The following is a 25,420-nucleotide window of genomic DNA, read 5'->3' as shown; positions in this document are numbered from 1 at the left end:
AGAGTTTGAAAGAGAAAAAGAAGAACGACAAGGAGAGTTTGAGTTAAGAAAATTAGAAATTCAGCTGGGACAGGCCCAACCGGTTTCCATCGATTCAGGTGGGGGTCAAAATGATCTCCCCCGTTCCTTTGATGTGGCTCGGAACATTAGGCTTGTTCCCAAGTTTAACAAGGAGGTGGAAACGTTTTTTCTGTCTTTTGAAACTATTGCAAAACGTCTTCAGTGGCCCGTGCAATACTGGACCCTGCTACTACAAAGTGGGTTCATAGGGAGAGCCCAGGAAGTGTATTCAGCTGTCGGAGGATCAGTTAGAGAATTATGAGGCTGTTAGAAAGGCTGTGTTGTCAGCCTATGAGCAAGTTCCGGAAGTATACCGGCAGAAGTTCCGAACCTTTAAAAAACAGGCTGGGCAGACATTTGTTGAATTTGCGAGGGAGAAGGAAATGAGTTTTGATCGGTGGTATCATTCTCTACAAGTGGATAGGACCTATGGTAATCTAAGGGAGGTTATCTTGATGGAAGAGTTTAGGAACAGTATCCCCTTGGACATTAGGACACACCTTACGGATCATAAGGTTGGTGAGTTGAAAAAAAGCTGCTGTTGGCACAGATGATTATGAATTTACCCATAAGAGAGGCCTTGGTTTTCCTCATTACTGTACTACCTGGGATAACAAGAAAGGGGTTAGTGAGGACCGATCAGAGGGGAAGTGGACAGACCATAGGGGTCCATTGGTGCGGCCGCTTCTGGGTAGACAGTTTGAGTGGTCGAGTCAGGCATCTCGCCGGGGACCGGCCCCCACGTGTTATTACTGCAAACAGAGGGGACATCTGAAGTCAAATTGTTGGAAATTGCAAAGGGAGGAGAAGCAGGGAGACTCTGTTAGACCTATTGCATTGGTTCGAACCAAAGTGGACAGCCACATGGATCGTGCCCTTACAGTTAAGGCTGACTGCGGACCTTACGAGCCCCGTACAGGAGCATTATAAACCCTTTGTGTCAAAGGGCCAAGTGTCTTGGGACGGGAAAGTCAAGTCCGTAATTATTCTGAGGGATACTGGGGCCGCCCAGTCGTTGATGTTGTCTAAAGTTTTACCATTGACTTTGAGTAGTTCGGGGAAAGCGAGTGCCTTAATCCAGGGCATTGCCGGTCGTTATGTCCCACTGTCCCAGTCCCCATACATAGGGTGAACTTGAAGTCTGATTTGGTCACAGGACCCATGATGGTAGAAATAGTGCCCACTCTCCCCATAGAGGGTATTAGTTTCGTATTGGGAAATGATTTGGCTGGCAATAGGGTTTGTTTCCCCAGTAGTGAAAGAGATTCCTCGAAGAGACGGAGAACCCTAACCTTCGGGACTATGTCGGTACTTTCCGGGAAAGACTTACCACCGCCTGCAATGTCGCCAAGGAACATTTGAAAGTATCTCAGCGAGTAATGAAGGCCCGTTTTGACCTGAATACGACAGCTCGTAATTTTAGGCCTGGAGACAAGGTGCTAGTTTCACTACCTCTGCCTGGGGAGCCACTATTGGCGAAGTTTAGCAGTCCCTACTTGGTCGAAAAAAAGCTGAGTGAGGTGAACTACATGGTGCGGACCCATGACAGATGGAAACCCCGCCGGGTCACAGTTAATATGCTTGCACTGTTTATCCTGCCTTTGTAAAAGAAAACTTTTCTTGGGGTAAAGTTTTCTTCTTTAAAGGGGGGGGGGGGAGGGAGGAGGGTGTTGGGTGTTACGGTTTGTGACCTTTTTCTTCTTCCTTCCCCCACACCCTCCTGTGAGTTAGACCAAGTGGTTTGGTCCAGGTGTATAAAGCCTATGATTGGCTGTGGGGCAGGGGAGTGACCAGGAAGGTGATTCAGAGGAGTGAGTGGCCATTTTGGAGGAGGGCTTATGGCAGAGTGCTTTTTCGGGGGTTGTAGAGTGTCCAGCTGCAATCTCTCTACCTGAAGGGTGACATTGATCTAACTCTTGCTGCCTACCACTGGGGCCTACTCGTGGACTTGCCTACTCCTACCCTCTCGTGCTGGGCCTGCACTGGGGCCTACTGTTGGGCCTGCCCTGGGGCCTACTGTTGGGCCTGCCTTTGGGTCTACTACTGGGCCTGCCCTGGGGCCTACTGTTGGGCCTGCCCTGGGGTCTACTACGGGGCCTGCCCTGGGGCCTACTCTTGGACCGGCCTACTCTTGGACCGGCCTACTCTTGGACCGGCCTACTCTTGGACCGGCCTACTCTTGGACCGGCCTACTCTTGGACCTGCCTACTCTTGGACTGGCCTATTCAGGTTTTTCCCTCTTTTCTCCCTTCTTGGTTTTATGTGTAGGAAGAGATTTTTGTGTGATAATCCATAAATAAAGACAGTGTGATTGAAGGCTTGGCTTGGTGTGCTTCAGGCCGTAACAACTTATCTTTGGGGAGGTTGGCAGAGGTGAAAATTGGACATCCACAGCTCAGATACCAGAACCGGAAGAGCAATCAGTAACATTATTATAGTAACTAGAGCGGCACTCAGTAGAGAGCATACCTCCACCTAATTGGCCATATCACTCAATGGTGAAAAATCACTTTAAAAAATCAATTATAATTCTCATGTCCGAATCCATATTCAAATCTTCATCAAAATCGAATATATTTGTCCTTGTCAGACACCCAGCCGGTCCATCAAGTTTCGTCCAAATCAGTCCACAACGTTTTGAGATATCCTGCTATGTATCGTTTTTGGCCCCATCTCCCAATGGTGAAGAATCACTTTTAAAAATTCTAGTAGCCGGATCCGAATCCGGATCTTCACCAAAATCTAATCATTTTGGCCTTGTCACATACGCTACATCTCTGCCAAATTTCGTCCGAATCCGTCCACAACCTTTTGAGATATTTTGTTAACAAACAAATGGGCAGACAAACAGACAGTGGTGAAAACGTAACCTCCATCCACATTTGGTGGCGGAAGTAATAATATAGCAGTGATACAGTAACAATAATAGTAATACAGTAATAGTAATAGAGCAGTAATAAATAAATAACAAAAAAAAAAACTCGTTACCTTTTTAACGGTAAGCAAATCATCATGTACAATTGCAATTTCCAAAAATTGTGTTGGAATGTCCTAAAAGTGTAACCACCCCTCTCCCCCCCCCAAAAAGAAGACATTACCGCAGTGTCATCCTCCTTGTATAGCTTGATGGTTTTATCAGCTTCAGCAGTGATGAGGCGACTCTCAGACTGATCAAAGGCACAGGAAAAGATTCCAGACTCGCTATCAAGTGAGCCTGGCTGCACAGCCGCATGCACACGCTGGAAGTTGTAGCCCGTACGCCAATCCCACAGGTGCATCGTTCCATTGTCGGCTGTATGAAAAATAGTGATATTACGTAGAACAATATTTTGAAGTGCAATGTCACCATAACATATTACCATCACTTTTAACAGAGCAACATTCCAGTACAAAGAATCCTTTGTTTTCACTGACGTCACAAATTACCCATCTCGCATTGCGCGGCGGCCATTTTGATACCCAAGCTAATCTGTCCGTGTGCGCTGATATTGATTTGTTGCGTTGGTTTATGGTGAATGCGGATCGCAAAAAGTCTGTTTTATAAAGTAATTTTGTTTGTTTTGTCACGTTCATGTGGAGTGTGGTGCCATCTAGTTTATATTACGTATTGTTGCCCAACAAACACAGAACATTCGGTTTAAGTTTGCCGTGGACCAGTGAACTGGTGAACACCTGGGCAGTGGGTCAACCTGCAACCAACTACCTGTAGAACAGACTTGGAGTGTACGTAAGGATACGGTAGATCCAGGCTTGAGTATGGCTAGCAGTGCGAGTGCCAACCTTGGCTACCAAGAGACGCTCCCCCCGGACGTTCTTGTTCATTACAAAGAGAAGATTTCTGTCATTGGGTGTGACCCTTATGGTCTATCATCAAATGATCAATTTGAGAAGAATGTGAGCAAGTGGCCTCAGGTGACCCACATCAACGTGATCAACTACCTGTTGTTCAGCAAATCGGCCTATACCAAAGATGAGTTGAAGAAGTATAAATCCCTCGAGGCATACAGGTTGTACCAAGATGGATGGGTGCGACAAATCCTACACAAAGAACTGAATGACGTCCACTTGATTCGATCCAAGGTATTAATATATTAAACAAACATGTATTTTTTAAAGCTGCTTGTGTTAATGTTATGGACCTGATTGATTAAGTGCCCTCCATTTGTTCAAATGTATGTATTGTATTCAATATCATTAATGATTATAGTAATTGTATGGTTATACAATGAAACATGTTCTTACTTACTGTTAACAAAATGCTCGGAGCAGACAGGTGTGCGATCCCACTGTGATTCTGTTTGGATGTCACTGCGATTGATGGCAGCCTTCCACAAACGCCGCCTCTCTTCACTTAAATTTCTTGTTTCCTCACCCTGATTCAGTAGAAGTTTGGGCGTTTTGTAAAACTTAACTCCTGGCCTAACGCCTGGCCTGTTTGAACAACGAAATATGCCGCAAATTGGCATGACTGGTCGTGAACAAAAACGATTTAATGTGAATCCGCTGACGACGTTGTTCGAGAGGGTATCAAAATGGCCGAGGTGTCCCAGGATGCCCTGCGCGCGTGCTCCGATGACGTCACAAGAAAACAAGCAATAGGCAATACCAATTTGGTATAATGATGAACAGTCAGAGCACATTGCAGGGGATAACCAAGGAGAACAGCACTTGGGAAAGCACATACTTCCGCCAGGCTGAACAGTTTACTCCTTCACTATCTCTTTCAACTTTTTTTTTTTTTTTTTTTTTTTTGTATACTGAATCGAGGCTCGTGAAATCGAGGCTCGTGATTTCTACTTAAATCTGCTTTCACCTAAACTTCAGAAATAAAAAAAATAAAGAATAATAAAAAAAGGAGTTACTATAAAAGGTTTTCAACATTTAACCCACAGCATCTCACCCCTGACTATCTCCTCTCTTTCTCCCTCCTTTGTGCTTTGAATATTTCCCTATTGATTCTTCTTTTTTGCAATTGTCTTTATGTTTTGCTATGCATTATGTTTTGCACTCTGTCAAAGCGTCTTTGGGCTTCCTGAAAAGCGCTATATAAAATAAATGCATTATTATTATTATTATTACTACCGTACCAACAAAGTGCTTATATGCACCTCCACCTTCCTTCGAGCTCTGCTCCACCTGGCTTGTTAATCTCCTTCTATTCTTCTGTTCCTCCTTCTGAACCCGTCTGCAATCATTGTCCCCCAGCCTCGTTTCAATGAATATAGTCTTCACGATTATTGGTTAAAAAAATTTAAACTTTCTTCTCGCGTGTTGTAAACTCTCTTCGATTATAACTCGCTCTTCTTCCTTTTCAAAAGGTTGTTTACAAATCGCTCTTTCAATCACTCCAATTTAAAAAATGCAACCCTTTCAGCTCTTCCTTTCTCCAATCTCTAAATTCACCTTTGTTCCACCCTCCTCCAACATTTTCAAATGTATCTCTGAATTGAAAATCTGAAGAATCCCAGTTTGCATGAGATATTCATATTTAATTAACTTTTCCTTTTGTACATCTTCCTTGTCTGTTCCCTACTCCACTGGTACATACTCCTATCCTACCAACCCTATCGCTTATCAGCAACCCACTCCATGTCCCTTCCCTCTACTCTATCCCCCCCCCCCCCCCATTCCATCAATACCTTCCCTCTCACTCCTCCCCTTCAAAACTCTTCCCTCACTCCTCCCCTTCAAAACTCTTCCCTCACTCCTCCCCTTCAAAACTTCAATGTGGATTGTCACATTCTTCAAGTTGGCACGGTCCACAGGCAGTAGTACATGGTAGTCCATATCGTCTACAAGAGCAGCGGAGTGTCTTGCAGGCAGTGGAGCAGTTACAATGAATGACCTTCAAGAGACTGTCTGGAGCAGCGTTCATTCTTGACATAAGTGGGACAAACTGATTATCCTGCAGGCTCCACCCCCATTTCATGGCATCCATACCCTCTTCTTTTCCCATCCACACCATGATCTGGTAGTACGCTCTACGACAGTGAAGTTTGGTAGCAGATTCAGTTGGGGGCAGACGTTCGGGTGTTACAAAAGACGAAGCAGAGACAACCTTCTTGCTGAAGGTGTTATATCGCATTGTTGCAAGGGAATCTTTGCACTTGCCACCAAAGAGGATAGCCATTACTCGGCATCCAAGGTCATCGATCACCTCTGTGGTCTGGTTTGGGATGGTGAATGTGTTGGCACAAGACCGAAGGACAGGGTCTCCTTTTACAAGCTTCTGGAAAGCAGTCTTTTTGCCAACACCAAAAATCCGAGAAGTCGTGTCACAACCAGTCATGGCATGGATGAATATCAACTGAGAACACGTCATGTCCGAGGATTTCTTTTAGACGGTTGATGTCATACACTTTAAAACTGCCATCAGCTTTGGACTTGTCTGATCTGAAATAAAGGCTCTTACTGTCTCCCTGCGCATAGTAAAGGAGTAAGACAAGGAGATCAGTATCTTCTCCAATCAGTGTAGTGGTGTGTAGAGGAGATGCCTCCACTGCAGCCTTTACTATATCTACATCAGCATCTCCAGGTGCATTGACCACAGTGCAATACCTTTCTCTCAGTTCATCACTTATCATCCCGATCAGTCTCTGTTTATTGATATCTCTTGACAGGATTACCTGATTGGATTACCTGATTACTTTGTGCTTATTTAAGTAATTTTGATGATTTCCTGGGTGCCTTAAACCTAGGTATACACACTGAAACAATCTCTCTAGGTTGACTACTATTCGACAGAGCCATTTTAGTGGATCAGGATGTCACCTTGGGATGCCATCTTGGACTTGTCAATAAATAATTAACTGATGGTAATTTTATTGATTCAATTTGATTCCTTGGGCCCTAAAACCTAGGGTTAGACACCAAAACCACCTTTCTAGGTTGAATAATAATTGAGATATGGCCATTTTAAGCTCCTGGCGGCCATCTTGGACGCCATCTTGAAAATGACCCATTTCCGGAAGTCAGATGTTACTAGATTTTTAGTATGTTATTTAGCATGCCCAATGGTACCAGAATCCATTGAAAAACCTTTTGTATCAATTTTTTGGGGGTTCAACCATATATTGACCCCTCTATCATAATTCAGAGGAAAGAAAATAGTGGTCTTTGATTAAAAAAAAAACACTTTTGTTTTTCGTCTAACTTTTCAAACTGTATTTCATGGCCATGAACATGCAATTCACATGTGAAGTAAAACGAAAAAAATAAATCAGCGTGGAAGTGAAATGCCTAATGCATATTTAATTAATTAGTCATAAGGCCAGGTAAATTCCCTCAGTTTTTTTTCTTTTCTTCTTCTTCTTTTGCAAGTTATTATGTGTACGTATATTTTAGAGAAGTTATGTCCAAATGCACTTTGAAATGTACAGGTACACTTTAATGTTATATGAAATGTTCACATCCATTTTCGTACACTCAACATCAGCGAGTTTGTCTCAACTCTGAGTTTATGTACATTTTAAAAAGTAGAAACCACGTTGAAGACTCGACAAGGTATGTTTTGATTACAAGGAAAATAGTCATGATTAAACTCTCGACTTGACAAGCTGTTCTTTTTTAGCGGATTATGGGGTTTCTTCGGTGTGAGACATAATCTGTGGCTGGTGCTCACCATTAAAGCTAGAAGGTGCCCTTTTGCATTTAATAGACTAGTTTGGTCCTCATTGGTTAGATTTTTTGCAGTGTGCCGCCCTCTGGCGGTAAATAAGTACTGCATGGAAATCGGACCTGGCAGGAGTAATTCCCTGCCAGTGGATTAAGGGGTCTCACTCCTATTAAGAGGAGTGGTCCCACCAGTATGACCATGCATTGTGGCCCTCTGGGGGCATGATGCATGCGTTTTGAATGACCATGCGTTTCCCCCTCGGGGTTGAGGCGCATGTGTATTGTAATGGGGACAGCCTTGTTGACGATGTGCCTTGACCATGGGGTCAAGGTGCACGTCCAAGGCTGTTCAAATGTTTGAATTTTTACCTTTTTTCTTGTAAAAAAGGCAGGGCTTCCCTGTGGCCCCCAATACAGGTAAATAAGTACTGCATGCAAATCGGACCTGGCAGGAGTAATACCCTGCCGGTGGATTAAGGGGTCTCACTCCTATTAAGAGGAGTGGTCCCAACTGTATGACCATGCATTGTGGCCCTTCGGGGGGCATGATGCATGCGTTTGAATGACCATGCGCTTCCCCCTCGGGGTTGAGGCGCATGTGTATTGTTATGGGGACAGCCTTGTTGACGTTGTGCCTTGACCATGGGGTCAAGGTGCACGTCCAAGGCTGTTCAAATGTTTGACTTTTTACCTTTTTTCATAGTAAAAAAGGCAGGGCTTCCCTGTGGCCCCCAATACAGGTAAATAGGCCCTCGTTGGCACGGCATGGTGTTGAAGTCATGGGGACTCACTCCTATGGAGGAGGGGTCCAATTGTATGACCATGCATTGTGGCCCTTCGGGGTCAGGATGCATGTGTTTGAATGACCATGTGCTTCAGCCTTTGGGTTGCAGCAGCGGTTAGACCTGTTGGGTTTTTTTCCAACACAAGATTTGTCCACTCAGGATTTGCTGTCGTCTGTTCAATAGAGGGTTGAGGTGCATGTGTATGCCAATGGGACAGCCTTGATAGACGTTGTGCCATGGCCGTGGGTCAAGGTGCACGTCCAAGGCTGTTTAAATGTTTGATTTTTTACCTTTTTTATTTAAAAAAGGCAGGCCTTTACTGCTGGCCTCATAAGCGGTAAATAAGCCCTCGTCGGAATGGCATGGTGTTGAAGTCATGGGGACTCACTCCTATGGAGGAGGGGTCCATTGTATGACCATGTATTCTGGCCCTTTGGGGTCAGGATGCATGTGTTTTGATTGACCATGTGCTTCAGCCTTTGCGTTGAGGTGCACATGTATGCTAATGGGACAGCCTTGATAGATGGTGTGCCTTGGCCATGGGGTCAGGGTGCACGTCCAAGGCTGTTTAAATGTTTGATTTTTTACCTTTTTTTATTCTAAAAAAGGCAGCCTCATAAGAGGGAAATAAGCCCTCGTCGGGACGGCATGGTGTTGAAGTCATGGGAATTCACTCCTATGGAGGAGGGGTCCAATTGTATGACCATGCATTCTGGCCCTTCGGGGTCAGGATACATGTGTTTTGATTGACCATGTGCTTCAGCCCTTGGGTTGAGGTGCATGTGTATGCTAATGGGACAGCCTTGATAGATGGTGTGCCTTGGCCATGGGGTCAAGGCGCACGTCCAAGGCTGTTTAAATGTTTGATTTTTTACCTTTTTTATTATAAAAAGGTGCCTCATAAGAGGCACGGAACTGTGTTGAAGTGATGGGGACTCACTCCTCTGGAGGAGGGGTCCAATTGTATGACCCTGCATTCTGGCCCTTCAGGGTCAGGATGCATGTGTGTTTTGATTGACCATGTGCTTCAGCCTTTGGGTTGAGGTGCATGTATATGCCAATAGGACAGTCTTGATGGACGGTATGCCTTGGCCATGGGGTCATGGAGTATTCATGGTCAGGGCAGTATTCCATTGAGCTGCGGATGAAAGCCTTGTATGTGATGAGCAGCTCACACTGCTCTCCCCTCTGGGCTGGTGCTCCTGCCTCACACCTAGCTCGTCTTCACGATGTTGAAACCAAAGCGTTCAGAATCATTGGAATCTCCCGCGATGAAGCTAACTCCAAGGGCCTTTCACTCACTCACCGCAGGCAGGTTTGGTGGTCTTTCCGTCTTCTACCGACTCCTCTCTGGCCTTGCCCCCCCCCCCCCCAGCTCTCTCTGGGCTCTGTCCCCCAAATATTCCTACAGGTCACACAAGATCTGCCTGCAACCCTCGTATGGTTAAACTGCCAAAATCAAGACTCTCTGCTCACCTTCACTCCTTCATTCCTCTTTTCTCCCGCCTCTGGAACAAACTCCCTCACTCTCTTCAATCCCACTCCACCCTCCAGGTCTTTAAAACAGCTGTTCACCACCATCTCTTATCTTCCCCCATCCAAAACCTTGATCTTTTCTACCCCCGCTAATTTCACCCCAAATCCACTTTTTTGAAATACCAACTTCTGTCCTGGAAGTCCTTGGTGTCTTTGTGTTTTATACTTCTCCCACCCCCCCCCCTTCCCACGCCTCCTCCCCCCAAGCCCTCTCCCTCCCACACATCTCCCTGCTCTCAAATGTTATGTTTGTGTGCTTCCCCTTCTCTCCCCATCTTGTCTTCCGCTCCCTCTTTTTATATATTTTGTTTGTCTGGTTGATTTGTTTGTGAAATAAATGTTAGCTCTTTCACGAGCCTCGATTCAGTATACAAAGCTTAGGTGTACCAAGGAAGAACTTCGCATGACGGACGATACCCAGTCAGCGACTGGCTTTGAAGGCCAGCTTGGAAATGTGGTTTTCCCAGGAAAGATCATGGTAGATAGTGAGACCCAAGAGCTTGAGTGACAGAACTTCTTGGAGAGGATTGTTGAGAAAGTAGATGAGAGGGTTGTCCAGACGGTCTTTTCAGAGAGACATAGTGAGAATGCGAGATTTGTCAGGATTGAAAGACATGTTCCACTTGTTTGACCAGTCTGTGATTTGGTCCAGGCCTGCAGAGAGAGAGGAGGCTGCAGACTGCCGATCTGAGGGATGAGGCATGGAGCAGCAGAGAGTGGAGTCATCAGCAAAGAGATAGAGGGGATTTTCCAGAGTCGGAGAGATCATTGATGAAGACCAGAAAAAGCACAGGGCCCAGAACACTGCCTTGGGGAACTCCAGCCTGAACAGGAAGGGGAGATGAGAGAAATCCATTCAGGGCCACACATTGACTGTTGACTACGACCATAGAGGAAGTCCGCAAGCCATGCGTGGAGATTTTCCATGGATACCATAAGAGGAGAGTTTGGTGAGCAGAGCGGGGTGCCAGACCGTATCAAAGGCACGTGATATATCAAGGGAGACAGCTCTGATTTCCTGTTTGACATTGAGGACTTCAATCCATCGTTGAGAGAGCAGAAGCAACATGTCTAGAGTAGAGTGACCTGGTCTGAAACCAAATTTATGATCAGAGATCAAGCCATTGGAGAAGAGGAAGGATTTGATATCCGAAGCAATGATTGATTCCATGCCTTTGCTGATAATTGGGAGCAGGCTGATTGGTGCAAGGATCTGTTTTTGCACCTTTTTGTGTAAGGCGGTAATGTTGGCTGATTTCCAAGCAGATGGCAGATGACCTTGAGCAAAAGAGAGGGTGAAGAGAACAGAGAGAGGGAGTGAAAGAGCGGAAGAACAGGATTTTAGGACCCGTGGGCTGATGCCGTCTGGTCCAGTTGCAGAATCAGTCGAGGATTGACAGAAACTTCTCCACCTTGTCAGGAGAGAAGGACACAGAGTCCAGGAGCAGCTGGGTACGACTGGGTACAGAGAGAGATGGGTTTGGGACACAAGATTTTGCGCCAGAGTTGAGGCATTCAGTTTTTTCACGTGCAGAGTTTGCTGTGTAGCCGTTTGTTCCCCCTCCATACCCTCCCTTACCTCAAACACCAGAAGCAGATTTGACCAGACACCACTACGATTTTGAAGAGGGAGACAGGTTTGAGAGTTAAATCTTGAGAGTTGTTCGGGTTAGGATCCTGTCCCTGGGCTCCAGGCACCACCTTCCCTGTCCCCATCTCTGTTGCCAACTCCCGGACCCCATAAAGACGGGACACCAGCCCCTCAGTGGGACAAGAAACAGGGGAAGTGGGTCGTTCCACGGTACATTCAGAACGGATAGTGGAATCCTGCCCAAGCGTTAGAAACGGAAGGGGTCGCTTCAATCCAACTCGCCGTGCCCGAGGACTACCATAGCCCGGGTAACCCGTTCAGAGGACAAGGTGCTACGAGGGAAGACGAGGGGACGGACATTCCAGGGTTCCCGCCACCTATATGGCAGGAGGGACTATACCCCTCACTGGCAGGGCTTACAGGGAATGGGATCCCACAGACTATGACAGGAATGTTCCCTGTTAAAACCATAGGCGTACGGGGATGTGAAGGGAATGAACGAGCTGTTACAACTAGAGTACCTTGGAGGGAATCCGATTTGACTGCTATGGAAGAACGGGTAAAAACCTTGATAAAAGATCAGCCCCATCAAGTGTCCGAATGTATGCTAATGTGGATACAAAATTGGCAGGCAGATTGGCGAGACGATTGCCTTATGGGAAAAGCTACACTGCCCTTGCGGGTGTGGGAACAGGCACACGGACACTGGCCAAATGAGGAACCAAACACACCCCTAGTGGGAGACCCATGGAATACTCGGATCACCCAGCTGATGGCTGGAGTACGAGCCGCTTTAATGCCAGCCGCGGGGCCCGATTGGAATAAAATATTCGCCCTAAAACAAAAGCAAGGCGAAGCAGCAGCAGACTGGAGGGAAAGATTGGAAAGAGCATTGATAAAATGGGGAGGGTTTCCCCAGCTAGCTACCTGTTTTGAACAACTTCCGAGTGGAAGGAATGAGGCCCGCAATAAAGAAGCGCATCCAATTAGTTAAACTTGGGTGGAGGAATACCCCAACCAACGAATTATGCGAAGCAGCTGACCAGTGTAGTGACTGTGATGAGAAGAAAGCTGATGTGAAGGATGACATACTGCAAATGTTGGTACAGGAACGACAGGCCCAACTCAACCATAAAGGGGGAAATCGAGACTGTGGGCATGCCCAGAACTGGAACGTTAGGGCAACTCCCCAAGGTAATTGGGACTATGATGACGAACATGACTTTGACGACAATGATAATACACAAGTCAATATGCAGACAAAGGGACAACGGGGACCACCCTGGCCGCAATAATGGAGACAACTGGACCAGCAGCCAGCTAGACGACCGAGACGACAGGGACCACGTAACAACGGCGGACACCCCACACCCTCAGCCCCGCCGATTCTGGGGGGGGCGTGCTTCCACTGTGGACAGATGGGACATTGGAAACGCGACTGCCGAAAGTTCCGCAAGGGGCCCCGTGGACCCCCCTCCACAGGGCAACCATGCGGCCTATTGACGGGATGAGGACTGGTCACCTAGAGAATGTCCCCTTTTGACCATGTCGCCTACAGAGGAGCCGACCTTAACTCTGGACATGGACGGACGACAGATAGAGCTCCTTGTGGACACCGGGGGCAAACCGTAGTACTATTAATGAGGGACAATTGCCATCCTTGCGCCCCACACATAAGAACGTCCAAATTATGGGCGTCTCGGGCTTACCCCAAGCACTCCCAATTTCGGAAGAGGTGAGAGTGGTCTGCGGCCCGCGAGAAGCTAAGCATGCTTTCAGAATGACCACCACCGCCCCAACTAATTTGTTAGGACGGGATTTACTTTGTCGATTAGGTTGCCAAATTTCATGTACAGAGCAGGGAGTTTTCGTAGATGTTGCAGAATCTAAACGTGATCTGTTGATGGGCAGCATTGTCCCACGCTGGCCCTACTGTATATTGGTGGTGGCTAGGCAAAGGGGCTTTGACAAATTTGATACACATTATAGATACGGTGTGTTCCGAAGGTAAGGAACTGCGGGACTGGTTACAGGAGAATCGAATCACGACCAGCGTAAGATACGACCCACCCCACTGCACGGCCTACCACGACGCTAAGGGGGACGACAAGAAATACCGGGAATTGGTTGAGGACTCGCTGGGTAAAACCTTGAACGTGCATCTATCGCGAGTGTGGATTGGCAGCAAGGGAATGGGAGTCGAAGTAAGCCTGACACCGGATCAACATACGCAATCCCGATACCCCGAAGGAGTAGAGGCTCATGTCACTGTCACTACTGCAAAAGGGTGGCCACCAGACAGCGTAAGCTGGATGATGGGAAGCTTACGACGGGCCCCGACCACCGCCTCTCGACTAGTGGGCCACTGGGTTGTAAGGACGCTCGGGAATGGGGAAGGGTTTGTAATCGACACCCTGCTACAAACGGAGCAATGGGAATTCGAAGAGGTAGACTTGCCCCCTAAGGGCTCCCATGTTGTGAGGGAGGTATCCAAGGCCCCGGGAGAATCAGATAACATTTTGAAGGACGTACTGGCGGATTTGTGGACTAAACATGATAATGACGTTGGCTGAATTTGAGACGCTGAACCTTTGGTAACACCAGTGAAACCTGGGGTGCCCCTCCCATGGGTGAGGCAGTATACATTACGACATGAGGCCGATGTGGGTATTGCGCCAGTAATTCAGTCCCTGGTAAAGCAGAAAATAATTGTAGAAAGTAACAGCCAATGTAACACGCTGCCGGTAAGAAAGCCGAAGAAAAACAAATGGAGATTTGTCCAGGACCTGAGGGAGGTAAACAAAGGGAGACAGAGCATACACCCTGTAGTACCAAATGCGGAGGTCCTCATGACATCCATCCCACCGGATGCGACACATTTTACTGTCATTGATCTGTGTTCTGCATTTTTCTCTGTGCCTATCGCACCTGAGTCACAGCATTTGTTTGCCTTCACCTTCAGGGGTCGCCAGTACACCTGGACTGTGTTGCCCCAAGGGTTCGCTGATAGTCTCACCCTATTTTCCCGAGCATTGCACCGAGACCGAGAGGACGTGGAACTAAATGGAGGGGGGAGGGGAGGGGGGGGGAGATCAGTGTTGTTGCAATACATTGATGATTTGTTGATTTGTTCCCCCTCCAAAGCAGCCTGTGAGGAGGATTTGTGGAACTTGCTAAAAGCTTTGGCCGCAAAGGGCCACAAGGTGGGACGAGAAAAGCTTCAGTTGGTACAGCCGGTTGTAACTTATTTGGGCTATGCTATTTCGCACCGTGCATTCGGCCATCCCGGTGTGTACCCCGGTCCCGGTGTGTACCCCGGTTTAGAATAGCTACACCGTATCCCTACGTGTCGTAAGAGGCGACTAAAAGGGTTGGCGTCAGGAAGGGCATCCGGCCATAAAAACATTGCCTCAAAAAAGAGAACCATGACAATTACAACTACATATGGGCAGGGTACAGCCCGAAGTACCCCGTGGGGGACACCACTCCCTCTCGTCAAAACTCAAGGTGGGGAACCCGATCGAAGCAAGGGTGGAAATCACTCCATTTATGACGACGAAACGTCTGATGCCCGACGTGGAGATCGGTTTCTTAGGTTTGGGACATGGAATGTAGGGCCAATGACAGGGAGATCAGGAGAAGTGGTGGAAGTATTGGTCAGAAGAAGAGTGGACATATGTTGTGTGCAGGAGACGAGATGGAAGGGAAGTGGTGTGAGAATGGTGAAGGGTAGGCAGGGACGGAAATACAAGTTTGTGTGGCAAGGGTGCCCAGAAGGCGTGAATGGTGTTGGTGTCCTGTTTTCTCAGGAGTTTGTTTGACAGTGTGGTGAGTGTGACTTGAATGAGTGAAAGGTTGATGATGGTGAAAATGATGTTTAGTGCCGTTTAGTGCCGTGTGCACCTGGGAAGTTCGGGACGGTCGGAGCTCGGTGCAACCGAGCGAGAAGGACGTGGGAGGAGCCCGGGCCTGTTCACTTCGCGTTGGTGGTGAACGTGACTTCGCGCCAATGCGTGTTTTCCCACGCAGGGACGCGGGACCTTTGACGACCCCGGTCGGTCAAGGAGACCAGAGCTGAGTCCCAGCTAACATTACACACATTTTTACTTTCGTTATTTTATCATCCCCTTGTGTGTAATTGTGTCTGATGGAGGATCCTCAATATAGCAATTTCAGTTTTACCGTACATTCTTTGTTATCCTAGCATCACTTCCATGAAATCATTAGTTACATTTTGCATTCCTTGTCTTGTCCGTTTATTTGTATGTGGTTCGGAAAACCAGCATCGCGTCCGTCCGTACAGGTAAGCTCTCGCTGCCCTCCAATAACCCCCTCCCTCCCCCCCCCCCCCCCCCCCGCACATGTCACTACCGCCATAGTTGAGTATACGCCTCAGAGTTAAAGCTCGGTTGGCCATCCGTCACCCAGGGGTGTTAATCCCGGTGAACATGACAACTGGTGCCGAGGAGTGGGATACGAACTTTCTGACACCAGCAAAAACTGGTATCAGGAGTTTGGGATTCGGACCCGGCTGACACTCGGTGTCCGAGGGTTGCGAGTTCGACACCCGCTGGGGGAAAAATTGCGCTCAGCTTTTGGAATCAACATTTTTAACAGTTGTCTTTCTCTCATCGAGGGGGAGGTAATCAGAGTCACCGGGGTGTCCAAATAGTGTAGTTGATTGGTGTCAGGAAGAGCGCAAGACAGCGCATTACAAAATTTAAATTTTATTTTTCTCTGAGGTAAAGTACACATTCACGGGATGGCACGTAATGGTGGACGTAAACGACATCGCCCGAGCGGATGGAGGGCTCTGCGGGGCGTGGAAGTGAGCCGGGGATAGAAGGATTTGAGGGTAGCATTGGAACCTCCCCCGTTCCGAGTGTTAGTCCACTCCCCCCCCCCCCTATGAGGAAGCAGGGGACAATGGGAACAGGTGCGATGCCCGACCAGGTCTGGTTATAAATGTTAATGGAACAATTGAAGGGAATGGAAAACAAAATGAATACCCAAACAAATGAATTAAAAGGGGGGAATTAATGGAATGAAAGGGGAATTGAAGGGACAAATTCATGGAATGGAAAACAAAATTGAGGGAATAAATGAACGAATGGAAAATAAAAGTGATGGATTGGAGGGAAAGATAGAGGGAATGAACAAAGGAATGAGTGAACAAGGGAATTAAATAAGGGAGATGAATGAACAATGAGAAGAAAAAATTGAGGAAAGAACACAAGAACTGGGGGAACGAATTGACAAAGTAGCGGGGGAAGAGATGGCATTGAAAATGTAAGTGGGTGAAACCCAGGCTGATAAAGTTGGGGGCACAGGAGAGGGTGAATGTTCGGAAGTAAAGAAGGAATGTTCGGCAGTAAATAGGGAATGTTTGTTAAATGAGGACCTGGAGGCTGTCGGATCTGCGTGGATGCCAGAATGCACCAGCAGGGGGAGGAATTGGAATTTGTGCATCACCAGGATGGTGGTTTGGAGTAAGAGTTTAAAATATTGGAAGCCCGTATAACAGAACAAGAGCGGGTGTTTGCAGATAAAGACCTGTTCGGGCCACAATTGATTGATGATGAGAATGATTTGACACAGGAGCGGCCGAGCACCTTGGACTGTATCGTCGGGGAGGAGATTGCTCGGGTCCAACAGGGTCTGGGAGATGAGGCAAGTCGGTCGTTCAAATAGCCCCAGGACGAGATTAAAGTGACCGAGGGGACCCTCACCACGAACCACGATTGGGCACTGGAGGCTCTGAAATTGAATACAGAGCTGGGGAGGTGTTTTGACCCCAAGCTGGACTCAGACATGGAGGAGTCGGGAGATAGAGCCTCGGAAAAAGCGATCCCCTTAGTGAATTTGGAGCAGCTGCAGGGATGGGAAGAAAAACCTGAAGAAGGGGTTGTAACCAGCAGCTGTGGTTGGGCAGACGAGGCCAACATTTTTAAAATTAAATTTAAATGGGAATTTGATTTGGAGCAGCCATGGTGGGAGTTGGTCACACTGTGGTGGGGCCATCTTGGCTGCGGAATTCAGACCAGGAGAGGTCATTGGGGCCGGCCTCATGGAAAATTTGCCCCTTTCAAAATTGGATGATGCCAACCAGCTGGGGGGCTGTGCTGGCAGGGTTTGGATGTGGGGTGTTGTGGTATGAACCGGGCCCCACGGGGAGTCTGGTGGAGTGTGGCATCCCTTGTCCATCGGGGAGCGGCCCGAGCGAGTGTCTCGGGCTGACAGGGTCGCCGGACCTTGGAGGGGGTTGAGACCTTTGGAGGGGGTCTGAGGAGGGGGGGGGGGGGTCTGAGGTGGTTTCTCACAGGCACCTGGCATGGTGTATCATGAGGACCACAAGGGGGAGGTGTTACAGGTTGCGCTTTGGTGGCGGCACCACAGACGGCCAACAAAGGCCTGATGTGGTGAACGCCCTGGCATGCGGCCTGACAGCCTCCCCCTGAGACAGCCAGCATGTGATGACCTGCCATGCTGTGCTTGTCTGTGGACGCGGGTCGAACCACATGGACAGGGATGGATAATTATACCCATTGGACAACCATTGGAGCATCTGTGGAACACGATGGTAAGAGCATGATCTTCCACAGATGATCTGTTGTGATTTGGGGACTCGGTTTGGGAAGAGCACTGGGATTGACTGATCGGGAAATTGGAACGAGCCACGCATACTGGGCCATGCTCGGCTGGCAAGTGGATGGAGAAGCTCCCTTCTTTGGTAAAAATAGTGAAATGTGGGAAAATTGGCATGGGTAATCTGTGGGTTAGATGCAAAGATCAAGGGGAATTTTGTAAAGCCATGGTGGACACTGGGCCAGTGACACTATTATTGATCCAGGTGGGCTGGACCAAAGTGTTGGAGGCTGGGAAAAAAATAATTGATAGGTTAAGCTTGATAGGTTAATATTATTGATCCAGCCTTCAACTGGCTATGGCAGCGAAGGCGCCAATATTAGGACGCGGGGTTGTAGGGATGGAGTTGGGCAGTCTAGGGGTCAACGTGGTGGCATGGGTGGCGGAGGTGTGCGGCCACGTCTTCTGGGATTGAGTCTCCTGGTGGAGCATGACTGTCGACTAGACTTTGGGCATGATCATATGTGGGTGAGCACTGGGGGCTGCATGTGGGTGGACTGGGCGATATGAGGTGCAGGGGACGTGAAGTGGATGCCACGCACTGCGACCGTGCCCCCCAGGTCCGAGGCCTTGGAAATGACGGAGTTGGCAGCAGGTGTTCACCGCATTGGCCAGTCTGAGCTAGTGGAGCCGTGGTCCTCGCAGGGGGGCCAAAGGATGAATGGTAGGTCACACCCTTATGGACACTCGTGGGCCATGTTGGCGTTTCAGCTGCTCAACTTACCCGATAGCCCTTGCACGGTAGAGGGGCAGAGCTGTCGTAGCCAAGGGTAGAAGTATAGCAAAGGTCACAGGAGGAGGCGGATCCACATGCTTGCTAGTACAGCAGAGAAAAGGAAATTTGGGGAAATCGATTGGCCCCATGGGATAAAGGTGGAATGTGGCGGGGTGGATGACACTCTTGGACCCGACCAACCTGCGACTACCTGCACTTAAGGTTAGAGGCCTTGCTGTTTTCTGTCCCAGGGTTTCGGTACTTGCTCAGAAATTAGGACATGAGTAATTTGGAATGGAGCCGGGTTAGCGTGACGGCATGGCCGGTGGTCGGATCGGAGTGTGCCATAAAGTGTCTTGTGGGTGGCGTTTGTTTATGTGTAAAAAGTTTTGTGTTTTTGTGTTCTTGTGAGAATGGAAATTGAATTGTGGTTGATGTGATTGAAATGTGAATTGGGATTTCACATGTAAGCAGGCCATGGCAGTATACCAACAAATACCATCTTTATGGCATGACAGCTTTGCAGTGTTGAGAATTGAACGGCAGCGGGGGAGGAAGTGTCATTGTGGACTTTGTGGGTGGGGAAGGTGTGTGTGTCCGCAGGTACGGATCAAGCTCTGGTGAAGTGGTGACTGTGCCCCCCCTCTCCCCTCCCCCCAATCCGAGGTAATTTGCCCCAGGCAGCCGGTGGTGTCTGGAAATTGGAAAAACCCATCGGCAGGAGGTCTTGTTTGGCGCCTCGAGGTATGGAGACCTCTGGCGACCCTGAGGCTATGAGAGCCTGAGGCCGAAGGAGCCTGGTTTGGAGACCTTCCTGGCGGGATGACAGCTAAGGAGCTGTTTGGCTGCAATGGGGCCAATAATTGAAGGGGAGGGGATGGGGGGAGAAGTCGCAAGTCGGGCACTTGCTTTTGGGACTGTGGGCACCACAGCCTGAAGCTTTATCCATTAGGCCATTGAGCCAGCATGTCAGAATTTAAAACATATATATTTTAAAGGAGTATAAAGTGTGTATATATGTATATTTATAGTCACGTAAAAAAGTAAGTACACCCCATGTAAAGTTTTGACTTTTTCAACATATTTCAACATACAGCTATTTGATCTTCATTTCAACAATATTGACAGATAAAGGTGATATAATATAACAAATATCATAAAACATTTACATTTTGTAGTCCATTGTATTATTTAAATAAATACAAATGCAAATTTTGCATGTGGAAAAAGTAAGTACACCCTTGGCTCTAAGTCTAATAGGTGGTATTGCCCCCTTTGGCAGAAACGACCTCAAGTAGGCATTTCTTATAACTGTCTACCAGTCTCTGACATCGACTGAGAAATTTTTGCCCACTCCTCCATGCAGAATTCTTTCAGCTGTGCAACATTTGAGGGGTTTCTTGTATGCACAGCTCGTTTCAAATCCCCCCACAACATCTCGATGGGATTTAGATCCGGGCTTTGACTTGGCCATTCCAGAACCCTCCATTTCTTTCTTTTCAGCCATTCCTTGGTGGATTTACTGGTATGTTTAGGGTCATTGTCATGTTGCAAGGTCCACCTTCGGTTGAGCTTCAAATTTCCGAAAGATGGCCTCACATTATCCTCAAGCACCCTCTGGTACAATGAAGAATTCATAGTGGATTATATGATGGTGAGCTGCCCAGGCCCTGATGCAGTAAAGCTGCCCCAAACCATAATATTTCACCACCATGCTTTACAGTTGGTATCAGGTTCTTGTGGTCAAATGCTGTCTTTGGTTTTCGCCAAACATGTCTTCTGGTACTGTAGCCAAATAGCTCTACCTTTGACTCATCTGTCCAGAGCACATTGTTCCAGAAACGCTGGTCTTTGCCTGGGTGTTCATTGGCAAACTTTAGTCTTGCCCTGATGTTCTTTCTGGACAGTAAAGGTTTCCTCCTGGCACACCTCCCATGTAGATCAATTTTGTGCAGCCGCTTTCTAATGGTAGACTCGTGCACTTCGACATCAACAGTGGCAAGAGCTACCTGTAGGTCCCGTGATGACATTCTGGGGTTCTTAGAGACGTCTTTCAGCATCTTGCGGTCTGCTCTCGGGCTGAACTTGCTGGGGCGGCCTGGCCTGAACAAGTTGGCAGTTGTTTGTAATCTTCTCCACTTGTAGATGATCTTCCGGACAGTCGAATGATTCATTTCAAATTGTTTGGAGATCTTTTTAAATCCCTTCCCAGACTCGTAGGCATCTACAACCTTCTTTCTGAAGGCCTGAGAGAGCTCTTTTGATCTAGGCATGGTGACGCCGCACACTTCAACAACAAAGAGTAAACCAAACTAAATGTCTGAGGTTTAAATAAGACAGGTTCCTCCAAGATCCTCTCTAACGATGTTCTAATCATTTGCACCTGAGCTGGTGCACCTGATTCTAATTTTAGGTATTTGAAGTAGTGATAAATGTGGGGGTGTACTTACTTTTTCCACATGCGAAATTTGCATTTATGTTTGTCTAAATTCTACAATGGACTACAAAATGTAAATGTTTCATGATATTTGTTATATTATATCACCTTTATCTATCAATATTGTTGAAATGAAGATCAAATAGCAGTATGTTGAAATATGTTGAAAAAGTGAAAACTTTACATGGGGTGTACTTACTTTTTCACATGACTGTATATATATAATATACCAGTAGAAGCTAACAAACGAATTTTCAGTCCCCATGCTCAAGTTGCATACAGAGAAACCGTCCCATATAAAGGGAAGGTTACTTTGTGCCCCTTTTTGATATAATTATTCAAGACTATAAAATATTTTTTAAAGTAAAAATAATTCAACCCAGATGGGACTCGAACCTTCACTCCCCAACTTGGGAGTCTGATGCCTTATCCATTAGACCAATTGGACGTTGCACGTTGCAACGTTGCACAATCGCACGTTGGATTTGGGTAATAACATTTTGAAGAATTATAAAGTACACTACTCACAATAAGTTCGGGATATTGTGGGAGTGAGTTTATTTTATTTTTTATCGGGGTTAGGGTGAAGGGTATTGAAATGAAGAATGCTGTGTTTTTTCACACTAATTAATAACCATAGTATGAGGATCAACAACTTTTTTCAACAAAATTAATACACAAAATCAACCACACTGAAGAACCTGCCAATATCCCTAACTTATTGTGAGTAGTGTATGTATATATTTTTAGATATTTATTTATGTATATATATTTATATATACTTAATTTTAAAGCAAAAACTATAGCACTTTGGTGGAATTCGTCTCAAAAGCCATTAACTAGTTCTATTAGCCGATGTATATTCCAAGTTTCATCTAGTTTCAATGTATAGCCCTTGAGATATAAGCGCCAACACATTTTGGGCGGACGGACGGATTTGACAGACACCAACGTGATTTTGAGGGTTTTATAAATACAACTCAAGAATGTGGAAACGGACGTTGCTGAAATTTGGAACATATTACCTCGATGTACAAATAATTTACTTCTGAAATTTGCAGCCGATTTCGTCTCGTAGAAACCGAGAAACGTATTTTCAGTCCCCATGTTGAAGCTGCATACAGAGAAACGATCCCTTATATAAAGGGAGAGGCGCTTTGCGCCTCCCTTTAATTATTTTTTATGGCATTACTTCACAGACTGGTAGCAGTCCGCGGACCGGCGGTTAGGAATCTCTGGTTTATACTGCAGCTTTAAAACGAGGAAAAGCATTAGTTTGGTACTTAGAGGTAAAATGACTTTTTAATGGAACGGTGAACAACTTCAAACAAGTATGTTCTCTAGTAGATCAGCGACTTAATAACAAAACAATGTTATCCGGGATGATGTTAAGCGAGGACTTACTGTATTGACAATGTTGTGTGAAAAACCCCTGCCCTGCTTCTATCCAAACTTTTTTTTTTTTTTTTTTTACTCTCAAGCTATGATGAAAAACAATAAAATCCCTGGTTCTGTCAGTCCCTCATCATAAACTAGAGGTTCCAGGGAACCTGAACTCAACTGGTCTATATCAATATGGTTAGAATATGCATAATAGAACCACAAACTATATAGTTTATATGTGCTAAAAATATATGACAAAAATTGATTTTTCAATATGGCCGCCCTGCCACGCCCATCTTTGGGCGTGCAACGCCCAAATGCAATCCCAAACTAGTTTGTCTTAAAGATGCTGCATAACAAGTTTCATCAAACTTCATCAATATTAGTGACTTTTAGAGCGTAGACGTAGAATTGTTTACAGACGACAGACAGACAGACAGACGACAGACGGACGACGGACACTGGGTGTCGACAAAAACTCAGCTGGACATAGTCCAGTTGAGTTATAAAAAGGTTTCCTGCATTTTCTATGCTCAAATAAAAGTTGGACCTAAAATAGCCCCAGACTGCAAGCAGAGTATATTTCTAACATATGCACTGCACATAATATAAGGAAGCTCAGATGGGAATGTCAAGTACGTAGATGATAGCCAAACTGAAAAGATGACAGCCATGATGCATCAAATATTTCTCAAATCAGGCATATGTGGTGATTTGTACCTCCTGACACAAGAACACCATCAGAGTTGATGGCCAGGCAGTTGATAATGGCGTTGTGGCCAGAGAGATTTTGAATAAAGACCCCATCAGGAAACTTCCACTGCTTTATGTTGTCTGGTGATGCAGAGGCAAACATATACCTGACAGATATGGAAGACAGAAAAGAAGTGAGGGGTTGATGTGGGTGAATGGAGGTTGCAATTATCAGCAAATGAGACATTTGAACCCTGCGCTTGCGAAGCGAAAGGCAACGTGACATTCGGTTGCATCTGTATGTGCGAACGTGTGGCGTACGTAGGTGTGGCGTACGTATTTGTGGTGGACGTACGTGTGGCGTATGTAGGTGTGGCGTACGTACGTGTCTGCATTTTTAAAATTCATCTTCTCGGCAACCGTTGGTCCGATTGACACAACATTTTACCAAAGGAGTGCCTCCACCTGTAGAATTTGTTTTTGAATAATTTTGACTTCATAGGTCAAGTGGTATGGATTCAATCTTGGAAAAACGTTATACCTCTATGTCTCCCAAACCGTTCAATGGAAAAAGTTGAAACATGGCTCATTGTCAAGTACTCCCCATGGGGAATAAGATATGTTGATGATGTCATTGGTGCCTTCATTATGACATAATAATTTGACAAGTAGTGTCAAATAAACTTTGATTTATCAAAATTTGATAAGAAACATAAACTCAGGAACTCCATATGGCTTGATTCGATCAGTATGAATTTTTTTTTCTCTGCAATTCTTGGTCCGATCGACAAATTTTTCACCATCGGTGCGCCTCCTCCTGTAGAATATTTTAATGATGATTATGATGTCATAGGTCACGTGGCACAGGCATCATCTCGGAAAAACTTTGTACCTTTATATCTTTGAAACCGCTCAATGGGGAAAAATTGAAACATGGCTCATTGTCAAGTACTCCCCAAGGGGAATGAGGTGTGTTAGTGATGATGTCATCAGTGCCTTTGTTATGATGTCATGATTCCACAAATAAAACGCTTCATCCGATCAGTATGAATTTTTCTATCTCTGCCACTGTTAGTCTGATGGACACGAAATTTTCACCACAGGAGTGCTGCCTCCTGCAGAATATTTTATTGATAATTATGATGTAATAGGTCATGTGCCATCCAAGGTGCCATCTTGGAAAAATTGAAAAACGTTAAACCTCTATATCTTCAAAACTGCTCCATCGAAAAGTTGAAATGTGGCTCCTGGGAAAGAACTCCATATGGGGAATAGGTGTTAACAATGACGTCATTGGTGACATAATTATGACATCATAATTTGCCAGGGACAACGCTTAGTCTGATAAGTTTGAAATTTATTGTGATCTATGCTATAATTATTTAGAGAATGTAAATTTATGACGTCATCGCTCACGTGGTCTGGCAGCCATATTGGATCAAAGAAAAAAAAAACATTCAAAAACAGAAGAGTTGGCTCGCACCAAGTTGACGGCACAGGGTAAGTATTCTATGAATACCATCTAGTTGTCAAGATGCAAAAGAGATGAATTGTTAATGAAGAAACCGCTCAACTCGAGTTAATTGAACACGATACCCCTTGCAGTATTATTATTTCGTGTGCAACCTATGACTGCTCGTTATTTCTTTGCTGGGAGCGCAGCTGTGCCACTGATGCAGCGGTGTTGATGATGCCCCTGTTGCCAGTAAGCTGGGACTCATTTTGCCAACCTCAGAAGGATGACAGGCGGGGTTAAACCCACCTGGTGTTATTTAATGGCACTACAGGGGCTTGAACTCAAGACCCAAATATCGTAAGCAGCCACCATAACCGTTAAGGCAACACCAGGGGGATTGTTCAGTTACCAAGTTTATTGCAGAGCACTTGCCAAGTGGCATAAGCACTCAAGCATGCGCTCTATTTGAAACTGTTGGAATGGAACGGCTGGCTTGGTGGGTGCT

At 46.3% G+C, this 25,420-nt stretch overlaps 1 protein-coding gene across 2 annotated transcripts in view; it reads right to left on the bottom strand.

The window, feature by feature from the left end:
* PLRG1 (pleiotropic regulator 1) overlaps window positions 1-25,420 on the bottom strand; it is a 250,135-nt gene that overhangs the window by 8,190 nt on the left and 216,525 nt on the right. Inside the window, exons 13-14 of one of the 2 annotated variants that reach the window (XM_078777035.1) lie at window positions 23,487-23,626; window positions 3,159-3,352 (exon numbers count right to left, since the gene is read on the bottom strand). In XM_078777035.1, coding sequence (XP_078633161.1) covers window positions 3,159-3,352; window positions 23,487-23,626 — 334 coding nt within the window. The remainder of the gene's footprint in view (window positions 1-3,158; window positions 3,353-23,486; window positions 23,627-25,420) is intronic. The other variant, XR_013623286.1, reaches the window with a different exon arrangement.

Source organism: Myxine glutinosa, chromosome 4, assembly GCF_964187855.1.
Source record: "Myxine glutinosa chromosome 4, kmMyxGlut1.1, whole genome shotgun sequence".
In the NCBI taxonomy this organism is placed as follows: domain Eukaryota; kingdom Metazoa; phylum Chordata; class Myxini; order Myxiniformes; family Myxinidae; genus Myxine; species Myxine glutinosa.
This window is presented reverse-complemented; position numbering and strand designations above follow the sequence as displayed.